The sequence below is a fragment of the Peromyscus californicus genome, unplaced genomic scaffold, assembly GCF_007827085.1.
Source record: "Peromyscus californicus insignis strain IS unplaced genomic scaffold, ASM782708v3 Scaffold_16__1_contigs__length_79575227, whole genome shotgun sequence".
In the NCBI taxonomy this organism is placed as follows: Eukaryota; Metazoa; Chordata; class Mammalia; order Rodentia; family Cricetidae; genus Peromyscus; species Peromyscus californicus.
In genome coordinates, this window is record NW_026294458.1 from 2,270,629 (window position 1) to 2,293,750 (window position 23,122).

Sequence of the window (23,122 nt, forward strand, 5' to 3'; positions counted from 1 at the left end):
GGGAGCAGGCCAGTAAGCAGCACCCCTCCTTGGCCTCTGAGTCAGCTCCAGCCACCAGGTTCCTGTCCTGCTTGAGTTCCTGCCCTCACTGCCTTTGATTATGAACTGTTATATGGAACTGTGAGTGAAGTAAACCTTTTCTTCCCCAGCTTGCTTTTGGTCATGAGACTTCATCACAGCATTAGTAACCCTAACTAAGACAAATACAATGAGATGTAACCCATTCTTCGCACTGGAAGCTTTGTGTGGTGATGAGAGATGTCCAGTTGGAGCTCTGTGTCCCTGTTATTTGGCAATTTTATTTAGACTGACTTTATCTATCTTAGGAAGCTTCTACTGTGTTAGGTTTCCATACAACCCCTCAAATGGCCCTTAGTTTTAGCTGTCCTTCTCCATATTTCCTTTCTCTCCCTCCTCTTCCTTCCCCTCCCTATTTGTTCCTCCTGTTCCAGTACCCACCCACCCCCATCCATCCATATCTATTCTATTTCCCACTCCTAGGGAGATCCATTCCTCCCCTTAATCCCTTACTGTATACCTAACCTCTGTGGTTATAAGGATTATAGCCTGCTTATTGAATGAACAGCCAACACCCACATATAAGTGAATACATACCGTATTTATCTTTGAGTCTGAGTTACCTCACATAGGATGATTTTTTTCCTAGCTCCTCGTGTTTACCTGCAAATTTCATGATGTTATTTTTAAATACATGAATAATATTTTATTGTGTAACTATACCAAAATTTTATAATGTCCATTCATCTGTTAACAGACATCTAGGTTGCTTCTAATTTCTAGCTATTATGAGTAGAGCAGCAATGAACACAGTTGAGCAAGTGTCTCTGTGGCAGGATGCAGCATCCTTTGGGTATATGCCCAGGAGTGGTGTAGCTGAATCTTGAGGTAGATCTATTCCCACCTTCCTGGGCAGTGGTGGCACACGCCTTTCATCCCTTGGGAGGCAAAGCCAGGTGAATCTCTATGAGTTCGAGGCCAGCCTGGTCTACAGAGCATGATTCAGGACAGGCACCAAAGCTACACAAAGAAACCCTGTCTCGGAAAAAAAAAAAAAAAAAAAAAAAACCTGTTCCCACCTTCCTGGCAAATTGCCACGTTGATTTCTATAGTGGATGTACAAGTTTGCACTCCCAACAGCAATGGAGAAGTGTTCTTACTCAACATCCTCACCAGCATGAGCTGTCATTTATTTGTATTGATCACAGCCATTTTGAGAGGTGTAAGATGAAATCTCAAAAGTAGTTTTGATTTGGATTTTCCTGATGAGTTTCCTCTTTGAGAATTAATTGTTTAGATCTGTACCCCATTTTTAATTGGGTTATTTTTTTCATGTCCATTTTTTAAAGTTCTATATGTTTTGGGTATTAGCCCTCTATTGGCTGTATTGTTGTGGAATGTTTGTATACTGTGTAAAGATATATTGCTGTGATTGGTTTGAAAAAGAACTGAATGACCAATAGCTAGGCTGGAGGTACAGGTGTGACTTCTGGGCAGAGAGAAGAAGTAAGAGGAGATACACAGAGGGAGTTGGACATACAGAATGAAAGAAAGGTAAAAGGCCACATGGTAAAATGTAGATTAATAGAAATGGATTAATTTAAGTTGTAAGACCTACTTAGAAACAAGCCTAAGCTATAGGCTCAACTTTCATAATTAATGGTAAGTCTCCATGTCATTATTTGGGAACTGGCTGGTGGGACAGAGAAAGACTCGTTACATTATATAGTTAGTACAAATCTTTTCCCATTCTGTAACCTGTCATTTATTCAAATGATAGTGTCCTTTGCCTTACAGAAGCTTTTCAGTTTCATGAGTCCCCACTTGTTAATTTTGTTCTTGGTGCCTGTGCTAATGATGTTCTGTTCAGAAAGTCTTATCCTGTACCAATGTGTTCAAGACTATTCTCTAATTTCTCTTCTATCCAATTCAGTTTATCTGGTCTTAAGTTGAGATCTTTGATCTATTTAGAGTTGAGCTTTGTATAGGGTGATAAGTATTGATCTATTTGTATTCTTCTGTGTACAGCCATCCAGTTTGACCAGCACTAGTTTTTGAAGATGGTATCTTTTTTCCAGGGTATATTTCTGTCTTCTTTATCAAAATCAGATGTCCAAAGGTGTATGAATTTACTTCTGGGTCTTCAATTCAATTGAGTTCATCAACATGTCTGTTTCTTTGCCAATACCATGTTGTTATTATTACTATAGCTCTGTTGTAAAATGTGAGAGTGGGGATGTTGATAATTCTAGCAGTTCTTTTATTATTCAGGATTGTCTTAGCTATCCTGGGCTTTCTGTGTTTCCATATGAAGCTGAAAATTGTTCCTTTAAGTTCTATGAAAAATTGTGTTGGAATTTTGATGGAGATTTCAGTGAATCTTTATATTGCTTTTGGTAGGGTAACCATTTTTACTATATTAAGTCTACTGGTCCACGAGCTCTTTCCATTTTCTGATATCCTTTTTCAATTTCTTTCTTCAGTGTCTTAAAGAATTTATCATACAGGACTTTCTCTTGCTTGGTTAGAATCACCTTCAAGATATTTTATATTTTGGGGGTTATTATGGAAGGTGTTCCCCGATTCCTTTCTCAATGTGCTTGTATTTTGTATAGGAGAGCTACTGAGTTTGGTGTGTTAATTTCATATCCAGCGACTTTGTATTTATCAGCTGTAGAAGTTTTCTAATGGAATTTTTAGGTCATTTTTGTATAATATCATCATCTGCAAATAAAGATACTTTGACTTCTTCCTCTCTATTTTATATCGCCGTGATCTCCTTCCGTTGTTGTATTGCTCTAGCAATAAAACTAGAACTTCAAGTACTATATTGACAAGGTGTGGGGAGAGTGCACAACCTTGTCATGTTCTTGATTTTTAGTGGATGTTCTTCAAGTTTCTCTGTCTACGTTGATGTTGGCTATGGGCTGATTATAAATTGCCTTTATTATGTTTAGATATGTCCCTTGTACCCCTGTTCTCTCCTTTATCATGAAGAAGTATTTCATTTTTTTCTTACACCTTTTCTGCACCTAATGAGATGGTCATTTAGTTTTTTTTCTTTCAGTTTTTTTATACCATGGGTTACATCTGTCAATTTATGATTTTTTAATATGTTCTTGCAAGCATTTTATTGAGAATTTTTACACCTGTGTTCATAAGGGAAATTGCTCTGTAATTGTTTTTCTTTTTTGAGTCTGTGTGGTTGCGGAATCAGGGTAACTATGGACTCATAAAATAAATTGGGCAATATCCATTCTGTAGAATTTTGTAGAATTCTTGGTATAGTCTTTGTATTTTGTATACTAAGTTGAGGAATATTGGCTTTAATTCTTTGAAAGTCTGGTGAATTCTTTACTAAAACCATCTGGCCCTGGGATTTATTTTTGGTTGGGAAACTTTTAATTACTGCTTCTACTTCACTAGGAGGTATAGAACTGTTAAAATTGCTCATATAATCTTAATTTAACTTTGGTAAGTGGTATATATCAAGCAAATAGTGATTCTCTTTCCACTTGCAAGTCTTGAGCTGTTTTATTCACTTCATTCCATTGTTTGTGTTTTCATAGATTTCCTTAATGATTTATTCATAACTTCTTTAAGGACATCTGACATATTCATGAAGGGTATTTTGAAGTTCTTGTCTTGTGCTTCAGTGATATTGCATTTCTTGGAGCCTCCTTTAGGGTTGCTGTGCTCTAGTGGAGATATTGTATTGGCTATTTTTTTTTTTTTTAAAGGTTTATTTATTTATCATGTACACAGTGTTCTATCTGTACATATTTCTGCAGGTCAGAAGAGGGCACCAGATCTCATTACAGATGGTTGTGAGCCACCATGTGGTTGCTGGGAATTGAACTCAGGACCTTTGGAAGAGCAAGCAGTGCTCTTAACCGCTGAGCCATGTCTCCAGCCCTGTATTGGCTATTTTTTATTGTGTCTTTATGCTGGAGTCTAGGCATATGTGTTCGGGAAGATTGTAATTCTTGGTGGTGATACCTAATCTTGTCTTTGTTGAGTGGGCATTTTGTTCTTTGGTTTCTGTTGCCCTCTCTTGTTCTTAGGAGAATATGGTAGCTGTGGTGTGCCTGGTAGGGAATATTTCTGGGATCCTGATAGGTATGGCCACTGGGGGTTTCAGGGAGAATATGTTTCTAGGTATTAGGAGCTGACAAGAATGTGGATGAGCTAAAGGTGACAGGGTCCACAGGAGAGAAGAAAGCAGGGTGTGCCTCCAGGATCTGAATAGTCCCCTGGGGGTGGGGCTATAGAGGGAGAAGAGGCCACAGCAGGTGGTCTTCGACAGACCTGGGGATGAGGCTGAGGGATTGGATTTGGAAGGAAGGAGGGAAAGTGAAGCTTGCCTATCTGCTTTCCTGGCCAGTATAGCCAGTGGGTCCCAGGGAATGCATGAGGGAGCTGGTGTCTGAGACAAAGGGATGGGGTAGTAAAGAAGGATGTAGGAGAAGATCTACGTGATCTTCTGGAGATGGGGTCAGAGAAGAAGATGAGGCTGCAGCATGTGATCGCTATAGAGCTGGGAATGAAGCTGGGAGATGATAGTTGGAGGGGGAAAGGAAAGTGAAGCCCTCTTGCTCCTTTCCCTGTAGCCCTGCAGCAAGTGGTCACTAATAGCCATGCAACAGAATCAGTATTAGCCTGTCTTACAATTTCCTCAACCAATAAAGTTAGTCCAAAACTTTCAATTTAGCCTGACATGGATTCTTAGGAGAAGGGCAAAGGCAGCCACATTATTTGCTGAAATAAGAATTAGTCCAGTTGCTAATATTTTTTTCCCCTCTGAAATCCCTAGAGCTTGACCTTCGTAGTCCACATTATTCTTAGCACTACTGTCTTCCACATTCCCACTAAGGTGGTCCATTAAGCGATATTTAGAGATCAGCTACTTTCTTAGTCCACGATCCCCAAATCTTCCACATTCCTCTAAAGAACAGCATGGTCAGGCCTGCCACAACAATAGCCTGTTTCTTGGTACTAACTTTTATCTTAGTTGCTTTGCTATTACTGTGACAAAACACCATGACCAAAGCAACTTACAAAAAGAAGAGTTTATTAGGAATTAGCATTTTCAGAGGGTGAGTTCATGACCATCATGGCAGACACCATGGCAGCAGGCAGGCAGACCAACATGGCCCTGAGCAGTACCTGAGCAGTACCTCATCTGCAAAGCCCCCAACCCCTCCCCAGTGGCACACCTCCAACAAGGCCACACTTCCTAATCCTTCCCAAACAGTTCCTCCAGTGGGAGACCAGCATTCCAATGTATGAACCTATTGGAGCTACTCCCATTCAAACCACCATACACTGTGTATGTGTTGTTTTCATTCAGTTCTAGGACTTTTAAAATTTTTCTTCTTGATTTCTTTAATGACCAATTCATTGTTAAATATTGTGTTGATTTGCCATTAGTCAGTGGGTATCAGCTATAGATAGCTTCTTCATTAGTTAGGTCAGGATCCTGTGTCCACTTCCCCTTCTCAATGCTGGAACCTTATTTGGCTTGAACATGTTCAGGCCTTATGAATGCTGCCCACAGTCTCTGTGATTTCATGTGTGCATCACTCCTGTTGTGTTTGGAAGACACTTTCCTTGGAGTCTCCATCACCTCTGACTCTTACAGTCTTCCTGCCTCCTCTTCCACATAGTTCCCTGACCCCTGAGAGGAGGGTTAGATGAGACGTCCCATTTAGGATCGAGCGCTTTAAAATCTCTTGCTCTTTTGCACATTGTCCGGTGGTGGATCTCTTTGTTAATTACTGTCTACTACAAGAAGAAACTTCTCTAATAATGGCTGAGCAAGGGTTGGACTTTACCTTTTTCCTGTGGTAACATACAGCGTACCTTCCAGTACGTGAGCACTAGCCTAACATCTATTTATACCTTGATCTCTTAGTCCATTTTGTGCTTCAGGCTGGGGTGTATTAGACAATACCCCCCACAGAAGTCCTGTCTGAGATGCCCAAATTTGGCCTAACCTCCAACCAAGCACTCGAACAATGTCTGCCCCATTTTTGGATTTTATGTAACTTTTTTATAAAAAGTACTTTCCATAATGTTATCACAAGCTGTGAAGTAGATAGTGCATATGAAACTCAAAACTATGCTGATACCTCTAGCAGGTAGAATGGGAGGGAGAGTTGTTACTATTATTATAATAGTTGTTGTTGTTATTATTATTATTATTATTATTATTATTTACTATTTAGATTATTGTATAATGCTGGTTTTTATTCCTGTCTTGCTGGTCTTTTCCCCAATCCTAACAAAAGAAATTGGAAGATTGGAAGATTCTTCCCATAAATTCTGCTTTTACTATTTTTTCATATTTATTTACTGTACATGTATACCTGCACACAAGTATCATGGCACACAAGTAGCAATCAGAGGACAACTTGTAAAAGTCAGTTCTCTTCCTCTACTGTGTGAGTTCCAGGGGGTCAATCTTAGGTCATCAGGCTTGGCAGCAAGTAACCTTACCCACTGAGCCATCTTGCCAGTCCTTGCTTATGCTTTCTGTATGAAGGAGGGTAGCTAGAGTTTGATAATATGCAAATGTGCCATTGGCACCAGCTGCGCAGAGAGCTGGCTGTTCAGGTACCTGTGTGCCTCACTTGATAGCAAAACCCAGGGTCAGTCATAAAAACATCTAAGAACATCTACATTATGATGATGCAAATGAGTGAGGTCTGCACAAAAGCCCTTGCCAACTTGAACATTTAAAAGTCAGGTGTAGATGGAGGCAATGATGAGGACAACTATTGGACTGTAAGCCAACGTTCCAGATGACGTGCCCACCTTTTGTTTTTTTTATGGTATTTGCAGCCTAAAATATGAAATCACTACTCAAATTGATGTTGTTCACTGTTCAGCCTTTTTTCATCTTCCACAATGTATGAATCTAATTTATTTATTTTCATTTATCTTTGTTGTTCTTGGTTGCTTTATTTTTATTGTTTGTTTGTTTTTTGAGATTGGGTCTCATTTTGTAGCTTGCCATCCTTCTGCTTCCAGTTGTGAAGAACACAGGCTGGGTTACATGCTATAGTTCACTAAGGCGTGTACTAGCATACTCAGCTGTGTGGTCTCTCTCTTCCCTTCCTAGTTGTGGCTCTTTCTCTTAGCGGACAGCATGCATGTTCTTCCTTGCATGTGTGAATAGAAGAAATGTTTTTAAATAGCACATTAAAAGGTATAATTGTTTTTTCTTAAAATTCTCACATAGCTTATGGCATCCTTTTAAATACTCTAAGCAGTTGACAGTAACTTAGATTTGGAAGTATGTTTCAAGGCTCCTAATGTTGCCACAATAAAAGCATTTTTCCTACTATTGATGGTAATTTTTACTCATTTTAACTAACTACAAATCTTTATTCTGGAAAAAGCACTCATGTAATTTGTGTAATTTTGTATTCTTTCATCAAACTTTCCTAGTCTCCAGATTTGAGGTTATCCTATTTTTATTGTTTTCCAGGCTTTATTAACAAATTCTTTTTCCTCTATTTAAACTTCCTTTACCCATCCTTTGTTACTTAACCTTTCTTCTTCAAGCTCATTGACAGATTTTTATGATCAGAACAGGTCATCTGTACAGTATGGGTCTCAGATTGTGCCACATATAGTTGTTGACTGACAAGCATTATAATCAGTGAGCAGCTATTCCTAAGATATTGAATGTCTTAATGCCACATCAAAATTAATGAGTCGAGGGTATATACATTGATTTCTTCCCTAGGTTAATCAGCTTCGAGGCATCCCTAAGCTCCTACAGCTGCTCAAAGTTCAGAATGAAGATGTTCAGCGGGCTGTGTGTGGAGCCTTGAGGAACTTGGTGTTTGAAGACAATGACAACAAGCTGGAGGTGGCTGAGCTGAGTGGGGTACCTCGCCTGCTCCAGGTGCTGAAGCAGACCAGAGACTTGGAGACAAAAAAGCAAATAACAGGTATTCCCACTAACCAGTAAGAGCCCAGAAATGCGGCGACCAGCCAGGGGCTTTATGTCACGTGTTTTTCTTAAATTTCCTGGAACAGGTGATGAATAGGATCATTGATCTACGCCACTTGGCTGATATCCAGAATCTGAACTCTTTTCTTCTGAAGGAGAAAATATTCTGAAGATTTTGCTTAATATTTTAAATTGGAAACTCTGTACACATATGACTAAATGTTTTCAGAACAACTTTTTGACAAGGTTGACTATGTGAAAATTCTACTTAGCTTCACTCATAGCCAACTCTGTGGTTTGAGAATGTATGGGGATGTGATGTTACCCCGGGTATCTCAAAACATTCTAAAGGAAAATGGGAAGAAGCATGTCCGTCCAAGTGTTTATTCAACAGTCAGCATTCTGAATCTGTGAGAGGAGTGAAATGGATAGGTTCATAAATGTTCATTGTTCAAATTGTTCAAAGTGCAAAGAGCCATTTTTCACATCTTTCTGTTACCTGGACTCTGCATACTGCGGCCTCCATAGCTCCAGTGATTTTGAAATGTAGTTATCACCAAAATCACTTTAGATTTTGAGATATTATGAGGTATTAAACCTCAGTTTTACTGTCAAAGAAACTGTGGCTCAAAGAGTGAAGTTATCAAAAGGTTTCAAGAATTAATAATAGTAGTTGCCAGTGTTCTGGCAAATACTTTTTTTCTTACTATCAGGGCTTGAACCCAGGCCCTTGTTCATGCTTGACAAGCTTGCTGCTAGATAAATGTATTTTTTTCTATAAAATTTGCCAATATATCCTACTATTTATATATAAAACTCTGCTAGGCCCTTGCACATGCTGAACTGGGGATACCTACCCCTTACTTTGATAAATCAACAGTATAAATATATGAAGGGTAGCACCAAGCTGCCCTGCTGTCAACATGCTGTGTCCCATATGCTTCCTCTCACATCTGTCACTTACATGGGAATATCTGCAGAAATTAGCAGTGATGCCTTCGTTCAGACAACATTCAGAGCATACCGTTGGTGTTAGGCACTGAGCCTTGGGTTGGGGGAATTATTTTGTTTTTCCGTCTGTTCAACTAGAACATAAAGACTGTGATAAAAGACCACACTTTCCATTCAGAGCCCAGCATTTTCTTCATGTAGCAATGAACCATAAGAAAATCAAGAATATTCTCTTCTTCATAGTCAGAAAAGACTCTTGGGAGGAGGTTGTCTCACTTTGGGTCTTTAAAGGGATGTAAGGGCCTTAGTGGGTATTTTGAAGAAGAATGACAGTTATTCTTGGCAAAGTGAACATGACTAGAAGGGAGGTGGGAGCAAGCTTCTGGTCATGTAAAGGAAACCTGGAAATTAGTGGTTGGGTTAAGATATGTAGTAGCAGGGAAAATTGAGAAAGGGAGGTTATTTTGAGAAAATAATCCATCAAACCATACTTCTCCTGTATAGATGATAGAAGGGTAAAGTCAAAGAGCATTCTGTGATTCTGTTGCCACAGAAACCATCCAGGCATTATGGGATGTATGTACAGCTGGTGAATGGAGTGCAAGCCAGACCTCTACAGGAGGGCGTTTAATTGTATTAATTGAACTAAACTGATACTTTGGCATTTGCTACTAATTGTTCCAAATTATTCCCTTTAGCTTTAGAACAACTAAATAAGTGGTTTCTAGGCCTCAGAAAGGAATTGTTGCTCTACTTAGTAAGACGCCTGTAGTGAGTCTTCCCTTTATTGGCCCTGCTCATTTGTCTGTGCCACTGGCACTTCTGACCCTTACTCTTCAGTGAAGATGGCAAGGTTCCTTTGATGTAAAAGTCTGTATTTTGCTGTATAAAAGTTAAAGGAGATTTATTTAAATAGCTATATTTCCTGTGGTAGTGGGCAATATTAGTAAAACATGTGCTTTAGTAGCTATAAGACCCCTTCACTGCCTTTACTAGTTTGTCAGTTATTTATATTATCACAGTTGGTCATAAATTTATGGATAGTGGAATTCTTATAGCCCTTCTAATTGTTATATATCAGATTATCACTGACCAGAATCTGGTTCCTTTTCTTTTGGGCTAAAATGAGACCCTATTGGTAGAAATCAGGTAGACCTACCTGAGCAAAAAAAAAGGAAAGAAAGAAAGGAAAAGAAAAGGAAAAAAATTTGAGAAAACTTAGATTCTGTGAGTAAACTAACGAGAAGTTAAAATAGAGGCAAATAAAAACTTAAACCCTAAATACTTTGTTGCTGATTCTGTAGTCTAACCAGTTAGTGACATCTATTCTGAGTCACGAGGCTATACAGTAGCACTCATTAGACCACTGGTTTCCTGGTGCCAAAATTGTGGGGGTTTTAAGGATGTGTGCTGTTTCCCTAGGTATGCTGAGTAGCCCTGACTGGCCTTAAACTTGCCTCGTTCTCTCAAGTGTCAGGATTATAAGCAATGCACCATATCCAGAAAGAATTTTTTTCTTTTTTCTTGTTTTTGTTTTTCAAGACAGGTTTCTCTGTGTAGTCCTGGAACTCACTCTGTAGACCAGGCTGGCCTCAAACTCAGAGATCTCCCTGCCTCTGCCTCCCAAGTGCTGGAATTAAAAGCATGTGCCACCACTGCTGGGCTAAAAAGTTTTTCTTAATTGTCCACACAAAAGCAAGGCTTTCATCCCAAAGCAGGTGTAGTTTTCTCTGAGCCAGATATGACTGACTTGACCTGAACCCAGATAGATATATATTACTCCAAATGTTTCAGTGTGATAATGATTTCATGAAACTTTGATAGTAACAGAACAAACAAATCTTAAATCAAGGTACTTGTTACATACATTGGTGCAAATATCAGGTGGGTTAAAGCTAACTGAAGAAGTCTCTGGAAATCTTAGATACTACCTGATGACATTTTTAGTCTTTGAATTAGTAGAAACTGGAGTCTGTATATTCCAGAAGGATTTTAACTAAGCCTCAGGGATTTTAGGCCATACATAGTAGTTAATAACAGGCTATTAAAGGTACTAAAGATCGCTCAACTTGGCTCCCAACTCACCGCCATCATTGAAATCTTAATCAGTCTCATAGACTGTTTAATATAGATGTGGGTTCCCCCTCACCCCTCCCCGGAATTTACATTCAGAAATATGAATTTTTTTTAATCCATTTTGAGATTCTGATGCAATTAACACTAACGTAAGATTAAAATCCTTCTCAATATTTCAGTAAGAAGTGGGCTAATTTTCTACTGATCCCACTTATAAAGCTGGATCTTTTAAAGTAGATCTTTCTGGTTTCTACAGAGTGGTCCCCCAAAGTTTCCCTCCTTAAAATTTCCGTTGGTAATTCTAGCTTTGCCTCCTATAATCACAGAGGGTGTTCTTCATCCCTTTAATTCAACCTTTCTTAGGGTCTGTAACAAGCACCCCCATGTACAGTAGCCCTAACATCTTTAAGTTTTGTGCTGAGTAGTAACCCTGTTTCTATTTGCTTGTTTACCGAGTTTGTGTGAGTATATGCAGAAGGGTACGTGCATAACTCTATCTCCAAAGAATACGCTTCTGGTGTCATGCCATCCAGAAATTTGGTGGCCATGGCATAGTTATACATTATCTTACATTAATTTTTTTTTAAATTACACCAAAACTTCCAAAATTTATATACTTCTGTAGAAATAATGTAGCATGCTAAGCTAAAAAGAATATATATTGACTCTTAAAGGAAAATTCCATTCCCTTTGTTTAAAGTAATCCTGTTTGGTTTTTATGTAAGCTGCACTATGAGTGCTTTGTGTGGTTCTTTGTAGAAAGAGGAAACTTCATTGTGGCAGGCAGACAAGCTTGTTCGTTTGTTTGCTTATTTTGAACTCAAGGAAGTCCTGTCCGTCTGCCCCTCCCCCTCCTTCTCTCTTGCTTTCTCTCCTGTTTCTCTCCTCTTTTCTTTTGTAGCTTAGTAACCAAAACTCAACCTCAGGCCTGCCTTTGCATTGTCTCCAACTACCTTCTGAGTGTTATTCTCTCTGTCCCCCTTCCAGGGCCTCTTAAGATGAAGTGAGAGGGATGAAGCCATTGTATTGCAGAACCCACGGCTGAGACACTGCTCCCGACTAACCCCAAACACTAGTTTGATCAGGAAAAGACTTCCTGAAGTCCAGAAATCCTGTTCTCAGCAGACATCAGTCCTACCGTGACCATATCTAATGGAAGCTGTGTATAGGCTGCATGAAAATCTGGTTGCTGTTTCAAAACTTAACTATTATACACAACCAAAGCAAACTGTTTAAGCCTGAGAAATTAGGCCTGATGTGTTTTAATTGATTGGACCAAATACACATAGTGTTGAATAATTACAAAGCTTTAACTACGTAGACCATTAATTCAGTCATTAAAATCCCTCATGGTACCAGGGAGACGGTACCACCTGTCATAAAGTAGGTAGCCTAGATGTCTATGCTCTCATTGCAGTGCATTTTAGAAGTAGGAGTCACTGACAGGAGGATGGAAAGGAAGGATCACCCTTCTCTTTCCCAGCCTCCCTTTGCCCTTTCCTGGATGGCAGTGAGTTGGAGCAATCTACCGGGGAACGAAAGAGCAAGGCAATGTCACACATGGGCAGGACCATTGTCACAGCAAAGAGTCGGCCGTAGTTCCTCCACTGAGAAGCATTTGGGTACCAGAGCTACATTTAAAAAAATCCTACATGTATATGTGATTTTCTCTTATCTTTCAGCACCAAACTCCAGTTTCTATGTGTAAATGCCCTGAAAACCCTGGTATTTTATTATTTTAATTTTTTTCCTGGTTGGATATAAAAGCTTTCCCTTTAATAATGGCTTCAAGGGGAAAGTGAAAGTTGTATTTGACCATAACATTGTCTTTTACTGCCAAACTCTAAAAGAAGTTAAATGATGCTTAGCATAGAAGGCACAAATCCCATCATTGGGCATCAGTTAGTAAACATTAACTGGGAGTGTTGATCAGCCTACTGCAATGGAATAGAGGAAAGCATTCTGCGGGAACTCCTTCCATGAATGGAACAGAAAATAGCAGGTCGATTTTACAGGTAGTGAGGAGCAGTGGTTAGGAACATTACTTGACTCCCTTTGTTTCTTGGAAAGAAACAAAAAATCCTTTAAACTATTGAAATAGTAGTTACAGAACAGCTCTTTCTCACCTCTATGTTGATGGACCCAGAGTATGCTATCATCTTTGTGGTGGTATCAGAGTATGAGGTCAGCTTTGTGGTAGGGTCTGTAAAGTAAATAGCAATAAAAGCTTATGTATACATTGGTTAGTTTTCTTATTGCTGAGATAAAATACCAAACAAAAGTAACTTAAGGAGTTTATTTGGGCTCAGAGCATCAAGATATAGTTCATCGTGATGGGAGTGGAGTCATGGAGCTGCTTCTACACAATGGTGGAAAACACAGAGAAAGGAAGGAGCAAGAGATAAGAATGACCACTAATGACCTGCCCCAGTGACCTACTTCCTCCAGCCAGCCTCCCAAAATGGGAGGTGAGCTTCAAAACATGATCCTATGGGGGATATTTCAAATTCATGCTATTTTATTCACACTCCTGGTTAATTTAAACCTGCATGATTTTGCATATTAAGCAATAGATAATTGTTCTTAGGAATCAGTTTCTATAGCATCAACTGAGCTCCAGACAGGTTCGCACGCTGTGTCCTTGTTTAAGCACCTATTCATAGTTCTGGAGCCGGTGGCCTGGCCCTGAGTGTTGAGCACTGCTCTCATTGTAGCTGTTTTTCTAGGTTTGCTCTGGAACTTGTCCTCTAGTGACAAACTCAAGCACCTCATGATAACAGAAGCCTTGCTCACCCTGACAGAGAGTGTCGTCATCCCCTTCTCAGGGTGGCCTGAAGGAGACTACCCCAAAGCAAATGGCTTGCTGGATTTTGACATATTCTACAATGTCACTGGATGCCTAAGGTAATGCCACCTTGTGTCCCCACCCACCCCTTTAGGTAGAAGATATAATCAGTTAGGCACCCAAAGAGAAGTCAAAATGTATTCTATTTTGGATCCTTTTCCTAATTATGCAGTTTAGTTTTGACAGACTCTGCTTGGGTGGTAACTGAGGAAATTTATTATAGAAAGATGTTTCTGTCTAGTTAGTCGCACTGATACATACCTGTCTTAGTAAGGGTTACTACTGCTGTGATGAAACATGACCGAAAGCAAGTTGGGAGGAAAGGGTTTATTTGGCTTACACTTTCACATCACTGTTCATCACTGAAGGAAGTCAAGACAGGAACTCAAGCAGGTCAGGATCCTGGAGGCAGCAGCTGATGCAGAGGCCATGGAGGGTGCTGCTTACTGGCTTGCTCAACCTGCTTTCTTATAGAACCCAGGACGACCAGCCCAGGGATGGCACCACCCACAATGCACTGGGGCCTCCCCGCATAAATCACTAATTAGGAAAATGCCCTACAGGCTTGCCTACAGCCTGATCTTATGGAGGCATTTTCTCAGTTGAGGCTCCCTCCTTTCCAGTGACTCTAGCTTATTAGTTAAGTAGACATAAAACCAGCCAATATGATATCAAATATCACTTTTATTTAAAGCATTGTGTTCACTACTGGGGATTATACCAAGAATACATAAGTAAATAATAAATTTACTTGCCGGGCGGTGGTGGCGCACGCCTTTAATCCCAGCACTCAGGAGGCAGAGGCAGGAGGATCTCTGTGAGTTCAAGGCCAGCCTGGGCTACCAAGTGAGTTCCAGGAAAGGCGCAAAACTACAGAGAAACCCTGTCTCGAAAAACAAAAAAATAAATAAATAAATAAATTTACTTAATCTTGGTTTAAATAAAATAGTAAAATAAACCACAGTGACAAAATAACGAGTAGCCATAAAGTATTTGGATAGAATGAATGCACAAATGAAGTACGTGGAAAACTGGGGACCCATCAGTTCTGACTAGAACAAAGGGCTGAGGCTCAGGATGGAGTCTTGCTTAGCATGCACAGTCCCTTAGGTTGAAGGAACCCTCAGCCTATGAAGCTTGGAGTAGTAGAAAGTCACTAAACAGAAGCTGGAAACATCATCTAAGGACAGGTTGCAGAGTCACTGGGAGTGATAGGAAGGAGTTAATTTTTCTTTTTTTCTGTCAGCAAAATTAGCTGGTGTCCCATGTTAAACCCACTGAGTCATAATGGATTAGAGAAGAAAAATATAGTAGTGACAGGAAAGTCACTATGATACTAGACTAGCAGTGGGTGGTAAAATCCAAGTCAGTGAAGGGTGACAAGTGTGAGTGCTGAGCTAGCACGTAATTGTTAACATTTCATTGCGACTGAGGGACATTCTGTTGTAGCTACAAACCAGCCATAATGAGAGTGTCTCCATGAGGAAAGTGAAGCTGCTATACCCTGTACCCATGTCCTGTAACTGTCGCAGATGATTACTACCGTACTTGGTTTGCAGAAGTTGATTATTTTAACATCAAAAAATAAGTAGGTAGTATAGCCATATTTCTTCATAAGCATCCTTTTTCAAAGAAGAAACAGATAAAGATATTATGAAAAGTCGGTGGTCCTATCCCCACCTATTTAAAGGATAAACTCTTTTAAAGCCATGTCCCCCTTTTAAACCTTTTTAAAATTTTTTGAGATTATAATTACGTTTCTACCTTCCCTTTCCTCCAAACCCTCCCATATACTCCTCCTTGTCCTCTTTCAAATTAATGACCTCCTTTTTATTACTTGTTATTGCATATGTAGATGCCTGTTTCTAGCAGCCTGCTCTGTTTGTATAATGTTACTTGTAAGTATGTTTTCAGGACTGACTGTTCGGTATTGGGTTGTCAGTTGGGTGTGCTCTTCCCTGGAAGACCATTTTTCCTGCTCCCAACATTTCTTAGTTGCTTGTAGTTCTTTCTGTAGGGTTAAAGCCTTGTGGGCTTCCCCCTCCTTGTTGGCATGTCTATTATTTTGTCCTTGTTCATCTCTTGTTTGGGCAGTCATAAGGTGAGAATTTATGGGTGTAGCTTCTGTTACAACTAGAGACACAATCTCATAGCAAACTTTCTGATCCTCTGGCTCTTACAGTCTTTCCTCACCCCATTCAGATCCTCTGGAGCTGGGATTACAGGCATTTGTGAGGACCCAACATGGTGACCGGAAACTGAATACAGGTCCTCTGCAAGAGCCATACATTCACTTAACCACTGAGCTATTTCTTCAGCCCCTTGTTACCTTTTGAAAGAGCCAATTCTTCATTTTTCTATCACTTTTAAGTACAGTAATATTAAAAATATTAATTAGTCCCAAGAACTGAGGAGATTAAGACAGGAGAATCTTGAGTTCCAGAATAGCCTAAGCCACACTTTGGTTTTCATCTCAAAAAACAAATAATAATATTTACTATTATTAACATTATTATTGATAAAGATCAAAAAATATTTTCCTGAATTACAACTATTGTTAATATTAGGCTTAAGAGAAGGTTGTATAAAATTGCTGCCCTAAACTCATCAAAACAATCTGGTTCTACATTAGTCAAAGCCACTCCAGCATCTGTCATTTGTTTATGTGTCAGTTATAGTGCAAACACAGTCCAGGCTGGTGATGGACCTCTGGTGTCAGCATTCAGGAGACTGAGGTAGGAAGATTTTAAGTTCAAGATTAGTCTGGAGCAGGTAGTGGTTAGACTGTCTCAAAACACAGTGTGGGAGATACAGTTTTGTGGTAGAATGTTTACCCTTCATGAGTTCAGTCCTCAGAACTTGCAATAAAACAATTATTTTATTTTGAAAGAGGAAAAGCAGGGCTCGAGAGATGGCTCAGAGGTTAAGAGCCCTGGCTGCTCTTCCAGAGGTTATAAGTTCAATTCCCAGCAACCACATGGTGGCTCACAACCATCTGTAATGAGATCTGGTGCCCTCTTCTGGCCTGCAGGCATACATGCAGGCAGAACACTGTATACATAATAAATAAATAAGGAAAAACAGTTGCTCCTACAATGACTTAAACTTCACTTTTTCTCATTTGTCATATTGTAGTAAATTTGTCTCAATAAATGTATAATAAGCTTTATTAGTATAACATTCTTTTATAAATTTTATAGCAAAATTTGTAACTTAAAAGAAACACCCACTTCCATTTTTCACTATAAATCTAGTTGTGTCAAAGGAAACAACTGCTTTTTGAAACAAAGCTGTATCAGTCTTATTCTCAATCAGGTATGAGTATTTTTTTTTAGACGAGATCTCACTGTACCACCAAGCTGGCCTTGAATTCTTTCTGTAGTTGAAGTTGAGCTTCCTCCTACATACAGATGTGTGCTCCCCTGCCTGGATTTGTGCAGTGCTGAGGATTAAATCAATGTGTACATTACCCTTAACAGAAATACACATGTACATATCAGGGCTTCCATCCTGAGCTACATTCCCAACTCTAGAAATTCATTTAGAATATTGATGCTAGAAACTCTGTGAAAAAGAATGTCTCCATTTAATTTTTTTAATTATTATGTCTGTATGTGGGTATGTTCTCATGGAAGCAGGTGCCCAGAGAGTCCAGAAGTGGACATTGTGTCTCTTGGAGTTGTGCTTAAAGAACTGTACTCTAGTCCTCTGCAAGGACAAACTGCTGAGCCATCTCACCAGCCACAGGAAAAGAATTTTTACTTATATAATGAGAACTTGTTTTCACTGATCTTTCTTTGCTGATTAGTTTACAAGTTGAATCTTGGAAAGAAAAATAATTCCCAAGAATGTCATTGTCAAATATTTTTAAAAGCATCCTAAGAGTTAAGGAAGATGGCTGTGTATATATAACTTAAATATAGGTAGTATCCTGTGAACTGTGTTTTATAACAGCAAATATGTTTTTATAAAAAATGTGAGGCTGATCATAATCAGAACATTTTCAATTTCAGTATGATTTTTGAAGTAGTAGGTTTGGCTGATGACATCACTCACTGGGTAGAAGAGCTGCCAAGGCTGACAGCCTGAGTTATATTTCCAGAATGCAGACTCCTGCAAGTTGTCCTCTGGCCCCATATGCACTGTGTGGCACAAGGGCACCCACACACATATGAAAAATAAATAGATTTAAAACAGGAGGTTGCCTGGAAACACCCTCCCCCAATCCTTAAGATTCTCTTTTCTTTTGTTGAAAATAGATTTTTTTATACAGTATATTTTTTATTACAGTTTCTCCTTCCTCTGCTCCTGCCACTTCCTTCTCACTTCCCCTCCATTTGGAGCTACACCCTTTCTGTCTTAGGCATTTAAGGAACAATAATAAAATAAGATAAAACAAACAGCCAAAGAAAAAGCACAAGAAACACAGATAGACACAGAGACATACATGCTCTCATACACAGAAATCCCATAAAAACACAAAACTGGAAGCCATGATGTATACACAAAGGACCTGTAGGATTCCCTGACTCAATGTTATGAGACAAAGAACCTCTAAAAATGCATGAAGCCCTTCTTTTTGAAAGCAACAAATTGAGTAGATTTATATAAAACAACTGGAAACTTTTTCAGTGGGTGTAGAGGTAGAAAATACCTGCATATTATGACTCTCTAACTCTTAGATAAATCCTTTGAACATCCACTGGCAATCCAAACATCTCTTTTAGGTGTTAAAAATGTTTATACAAGTATATATTGTTTAAGTTACAGTTTGCTATTTATAATCAATTTTAAATGGAACTTGGTGTTCTACCCCAAACAATGTATTCCATGCTTGCTGATTGAATTGAATATTCAGATGATTTTTGAAAAACAAAAAATACAGGAAAAGCTGAGCTAAAGGGGCTCCCTGTCCCTCCCTCAGTCTTTCTCCCTCCTCATACTGCATACAAGACACCTGTGAGAGCTTCCCAGAGTATTACTAGAGACATCCATCCATGGAAGGACCAGAGGAAATATCGTTGGAAGCAGTTAATTCTGATTTTAAATGCTGTTATCATCATTCTAAGTGAAATTCTAGGATACCATCACTTCAGAAAATTTATGGAAATTGCAGATGAATTGTCCGCCAGAGGATGAGAAGGATAGAAGACAGACGATGGAGAATCGAAAGCGGGTCAGGAGGTTTTGCACAAGCGCTGACTTATGTCCAGCATGTTTCTAGTTTTAAACAGGAACTATGTTCCCTCTCTATATACATCAGGCTTCAGGAAAAGCCTCAACAATTCCCCTCTTTGTTTTTTAAAGGCAGATGCGTTTACTCATGTCTGAATGTCCAAGAGAATCCTATGTCCCCTAAACCAATAAATGCCTTCTAGTATCACCAAAAGGATCATCAACATAAGTATTCCAATCATAATACTGAATGAAGGTTGAAGGATATAAAGGGTTAAATCCCCATAACTGTCCTACAAATCTTTGGTCAGTTTAGAGGGGGACTCTACACAATTATAGAACAATTGATACAGGTAATTTTGAAACGCCTACCACTTTTTGGTATAGAGGGACTCCCAATATATATGGAGGGTTAACACTAACAGTGAGTCCAAACAAAAGAATGTCTGTGTGACAGTTGTTTATCTTTTCCATCTGTCCCTTAGTCAACCACATTGTCCATGGCTGTGGCTGTGCCAATGGGGGGATTTTAGGAAGCTGTCTTCATCCAGAGCAAGTGGGCATGTCTTAGGGTTTTATTGCTGTGAATAGACACTGTGATCACTGCGATTCTTATAAAGGAAAACATTTAATTGGGGCTGGCTTACTGTTCAGAGGTTTATTAGTCCATTGTTGTTATGGTGGGAAGCAGGACAGTGTGCAAGCAGACATGGTGCTAGAGAGGTAGTTGAGAGTTCTACATCCAAATCCAAATGCAGCAGCAAGAAAGAATGCCACTAGGCCTGGTTTGAGCTTCTCAGACCTCAAACCCCACTCCCAGTGACACAATCCTTCCAGTAACACCACAGCTGTTCCAACGGGGCTAAGACATGCCCACTTGCTAGGTTGTTTCCAGGTTCTGGCTATTACAAATAACACTTCTGTGAACATAGTTGAACAAGTGTCCTTGTAGTATGATTGAGCATCCTTTGGGTATATGCCCAAGAATGATACAGCTGGGTCTTGAGGTAAATTGATTCCCAATTTTCTGAGAAACTTCTGTATTGATTTTCAAAGTGGCTGTATAAGTTTGCACTCCCACCAGCAGTGGTAGAGTGTTCCCCTTGCTCCATACCCTCTCCAGCATAAGCTGTCATTAGTGTTTTTAATCATAGACATTCTGGTATAATCGTAGACTGGTATAAGATGGAATCAAATCTCAGGGTCCTTTTGATTTGCATTTCCCTGATGGCTAAGGATATTGAGCATTTCTTTAAGTGTTTCTCCACCATTTGAGATTCTTCTGTTCAGAATTCTCTGTTTAGATCTATACCCCATTTTTTAATTAGATTATTTGGTTTTTTGATGCCTAGTTTCTTGAATTTTTTATATATTTTGGAGATCAGTTTTCTATCAGAAATGAGATTGGCGAAGATCTTTTCCCATTCTGTGGGCTGCCATTTTGTCTTATTGACTGTGTCCTTTGCCTTACAGAAGCTTTTCAGTTTCATGAGGTCCCATTTATTAATTGTTGATCTCAGTGTCTGTGCTACTGGTGTTCTATTCAGATAGTTGTCTCCTGTGCCAATGTGTTCAGGGCTCTTTCCCACTTTCTCTTGTGTCAGGTTCAGTGTATCTGGATTTATGTTAAGGTCTTTGATCCACTTGGAGTTGATTTTATGCAGGGTAATAGATATGAATCTATTTGCATTCTTCTACATGTTGACATCCAGTTATGCCAGCACCATTTGTTGAAGATGCTTTCTTTTTTCCATTGTATTTCCATTTTGGTTTCTTTGTCAAAAAACAGGTGTCCATAGGTGTGTGGATTTACTTTTGGGTCTTCAGTTTGATTCCATTGGTTCACTTGTCAGTTTTTATGCCAATACCATGCTGTTTGTATTACTATAGCTGTGTAGTAGAGTTGGAGATCAGGGATGGTGATACCTCCAGTAGTTCCTTTATTATACAGGATTGTTTTAGCTATCCTGGGATTTTTGTTTTTCCATGTGAAGTTGAGTATTGTTCTTTCAAGGTCTGGAAAGAATTGTGTTGGAATTTTGATAGGGATTGCATTGAACCTGTAGATTGCTTTTGCTAAGACTGCCATTTTTACTATGTTAATCCTACCTATTCAGGAGCATGGTAAATTTTTCCATCTTCTGCTACCTTCTCCAGTTTCTTTCTTCAAAGACTTGAAGTTCTTGTCATACAGGTTTTTCACTTTCTTGATTAGAGTTACCCCAAGATATTTTATGTTATTTGTGACTACTGTAATAGGTGTTGTTTCTCTGATTTCTTTCTCAGCCCATTTGTCATTTGTATAAAGGAGGGCTACTGATTTTTGTGAGTTAATCTTGTATCCAGCCACTTCACTGAAGGTGTTTATCAGCTGTAGGAGTTCCCTGGTAGAATTTTGGGGGTTACTTATGTATACTATCATATCATCTACAAATAGTATAAATTTGACTTCTTCCTTTCTAATTTGTATCCGCTTGATCTCCTTTTGTTGTCTTATTGCTCTGGCTAGAACTTTGAGTACTATATTGAATAGATATGGAGAGAATGTTGAGCCTTATCTTTTTTCTGATATTGAAATTATTGGAATCGCTTTCAGTTTCTTTCCTTTTAATTTGCTGTTGGCTGTTGGCTTGCTGTATTGCTTTTATTATGTTTAGGTATGTTCCTTGTATCCCTGATCTCTCCAAGACTTTTATCATAAAGGGGTGATGAATTTTCCCAAAGGCTTTTTCAGTATCTAATGAGATGATCTTGTGGTTTTCTTATCTCAGTTTGTTTATATGGTGGATTGCATTGATAGATTTTCATTGGTTGAACCATTCCTACATCTCTGGAATGAAGCCTACTTGATCATGGTGGGTAATCTTTTTTATGTGCTCTTGGATTGGGTTTGCAAGTATTTTATTGAGTATTTTTGCATTAATGTTCATAAAGGAAATTGGTCTGTAATTTTTTCATTGTTGAGTCTTTTTGTGGTTTGGGTATCAGGGTGACAGGCCTCATAAAAGGAACATGGCAACATTCTGTTTGTTTCTATTGTGTGGGATAATTTGAGGAGTGTTGGTATTAGCTCTCCTTTGAAAGTCTGGTAGAATTCTGTGCTGTGAAACCATCTGGCTTTTTTTTTTTTTTGAGACTTTTAATGTCTGCTTCTATTTTCTTAGGGGTTATAGGTCTATTTAAATTGTTTATCTGATCTTGATTTAATTTTGGTATGTGGTACCTATCAAGAAATCTGTCCATTTCCTTTGGATTTTCCACTATGTGGTGTACAGTTTTTTGAAGTATGACTTAATGATTCTCTGTATTTCCTCAGTGTCTGTTGTTATGTCCTCCTTTTCGTTTCTGATTTTGTTAATTTGGATATTCTCTCTGCCTTGTAGTTACTTTGGATGAGGATTTGTCTTTCTTGTAGAGTTTCTCAAACAGCCATCTTTGTCTCATTGACTCTTTGTATTGTTCCCTTTGTTTCTATTTTATTGATTTCAGCCCTCGGTTTGATTATTTCCTCCCTTCTACTCCTCTTGGGTGTGTTTGTTTCTTTTAGATCTTTAGCTTTCACATGTGCTGTTAAGTCGCTAGTGTGAGATTTCTCCAAAGTCTTTATGGAGGCACATAGTGCTATGAATTTCTTCTTAGCACTGCTTTCATTGTGTTCCATAAGTTTGGATGTGTTGTGTATTCATTTTCTTTTTTTTGGTTTATCGAGACAGGGTTTCTCTGTGTAGCTTTGTACCTTTCCTGGAACTCACTCTGTAGCCCAGGCTGGCCTTGAACTCACAGAGATCTGCCTGCCTCTGCCTCCCAAGTGCTGGGATTAAAGGTGTGAGCCACCACCTCCACCACCTGGCCATGTATTCATTGGGCCCCTGAGAGTGTATTCATTTTCATTGAATTCTAGGAAGTCTTTAATTTTTTTCTTTCTTCCTTGACCCAGTTCAGAGTTGTTCAGTTTCCATGAGTTTGTAGGCTTCTGTTGTTTGTGCTGTTGTTGAACTTCAACTTTATCCTGTGGTGATCCAATAAAATACAGAGGGTTATTCCAATTTTTTTTGTATCTGTTGAGATTTGCTTTGTGACCAAGTAAGTGGTCA

At 39.0% G+C, this 23,122-nt stretch overlaps 1 protein-coding gene across 1 annotated transcript in view; it reads left to right on the forward strand.

The window, feature by feature from the left end:
• Pkp2 (plakophilin 2) overlaps positions 1-23,122 on the forward strand; it is a 73,259-nt gene that overhangs the window by 17,042 nt on the left and 33,095 nt on the right. Inside the window, exons 5-6 of the mRNA XM_052739953.1 lie at positions 7,772-7,979; positions 13,735-13,912. Of these exons, the coding sequence (XP_052595913.1) occupies positions 7,772-7,979; positions 13,735-13,912 (386 nt within the window). The remainder of the gene's footprint in view (positions 1-7,771; positions 7,980-13,734; positions 13,913-23,122) is intronic.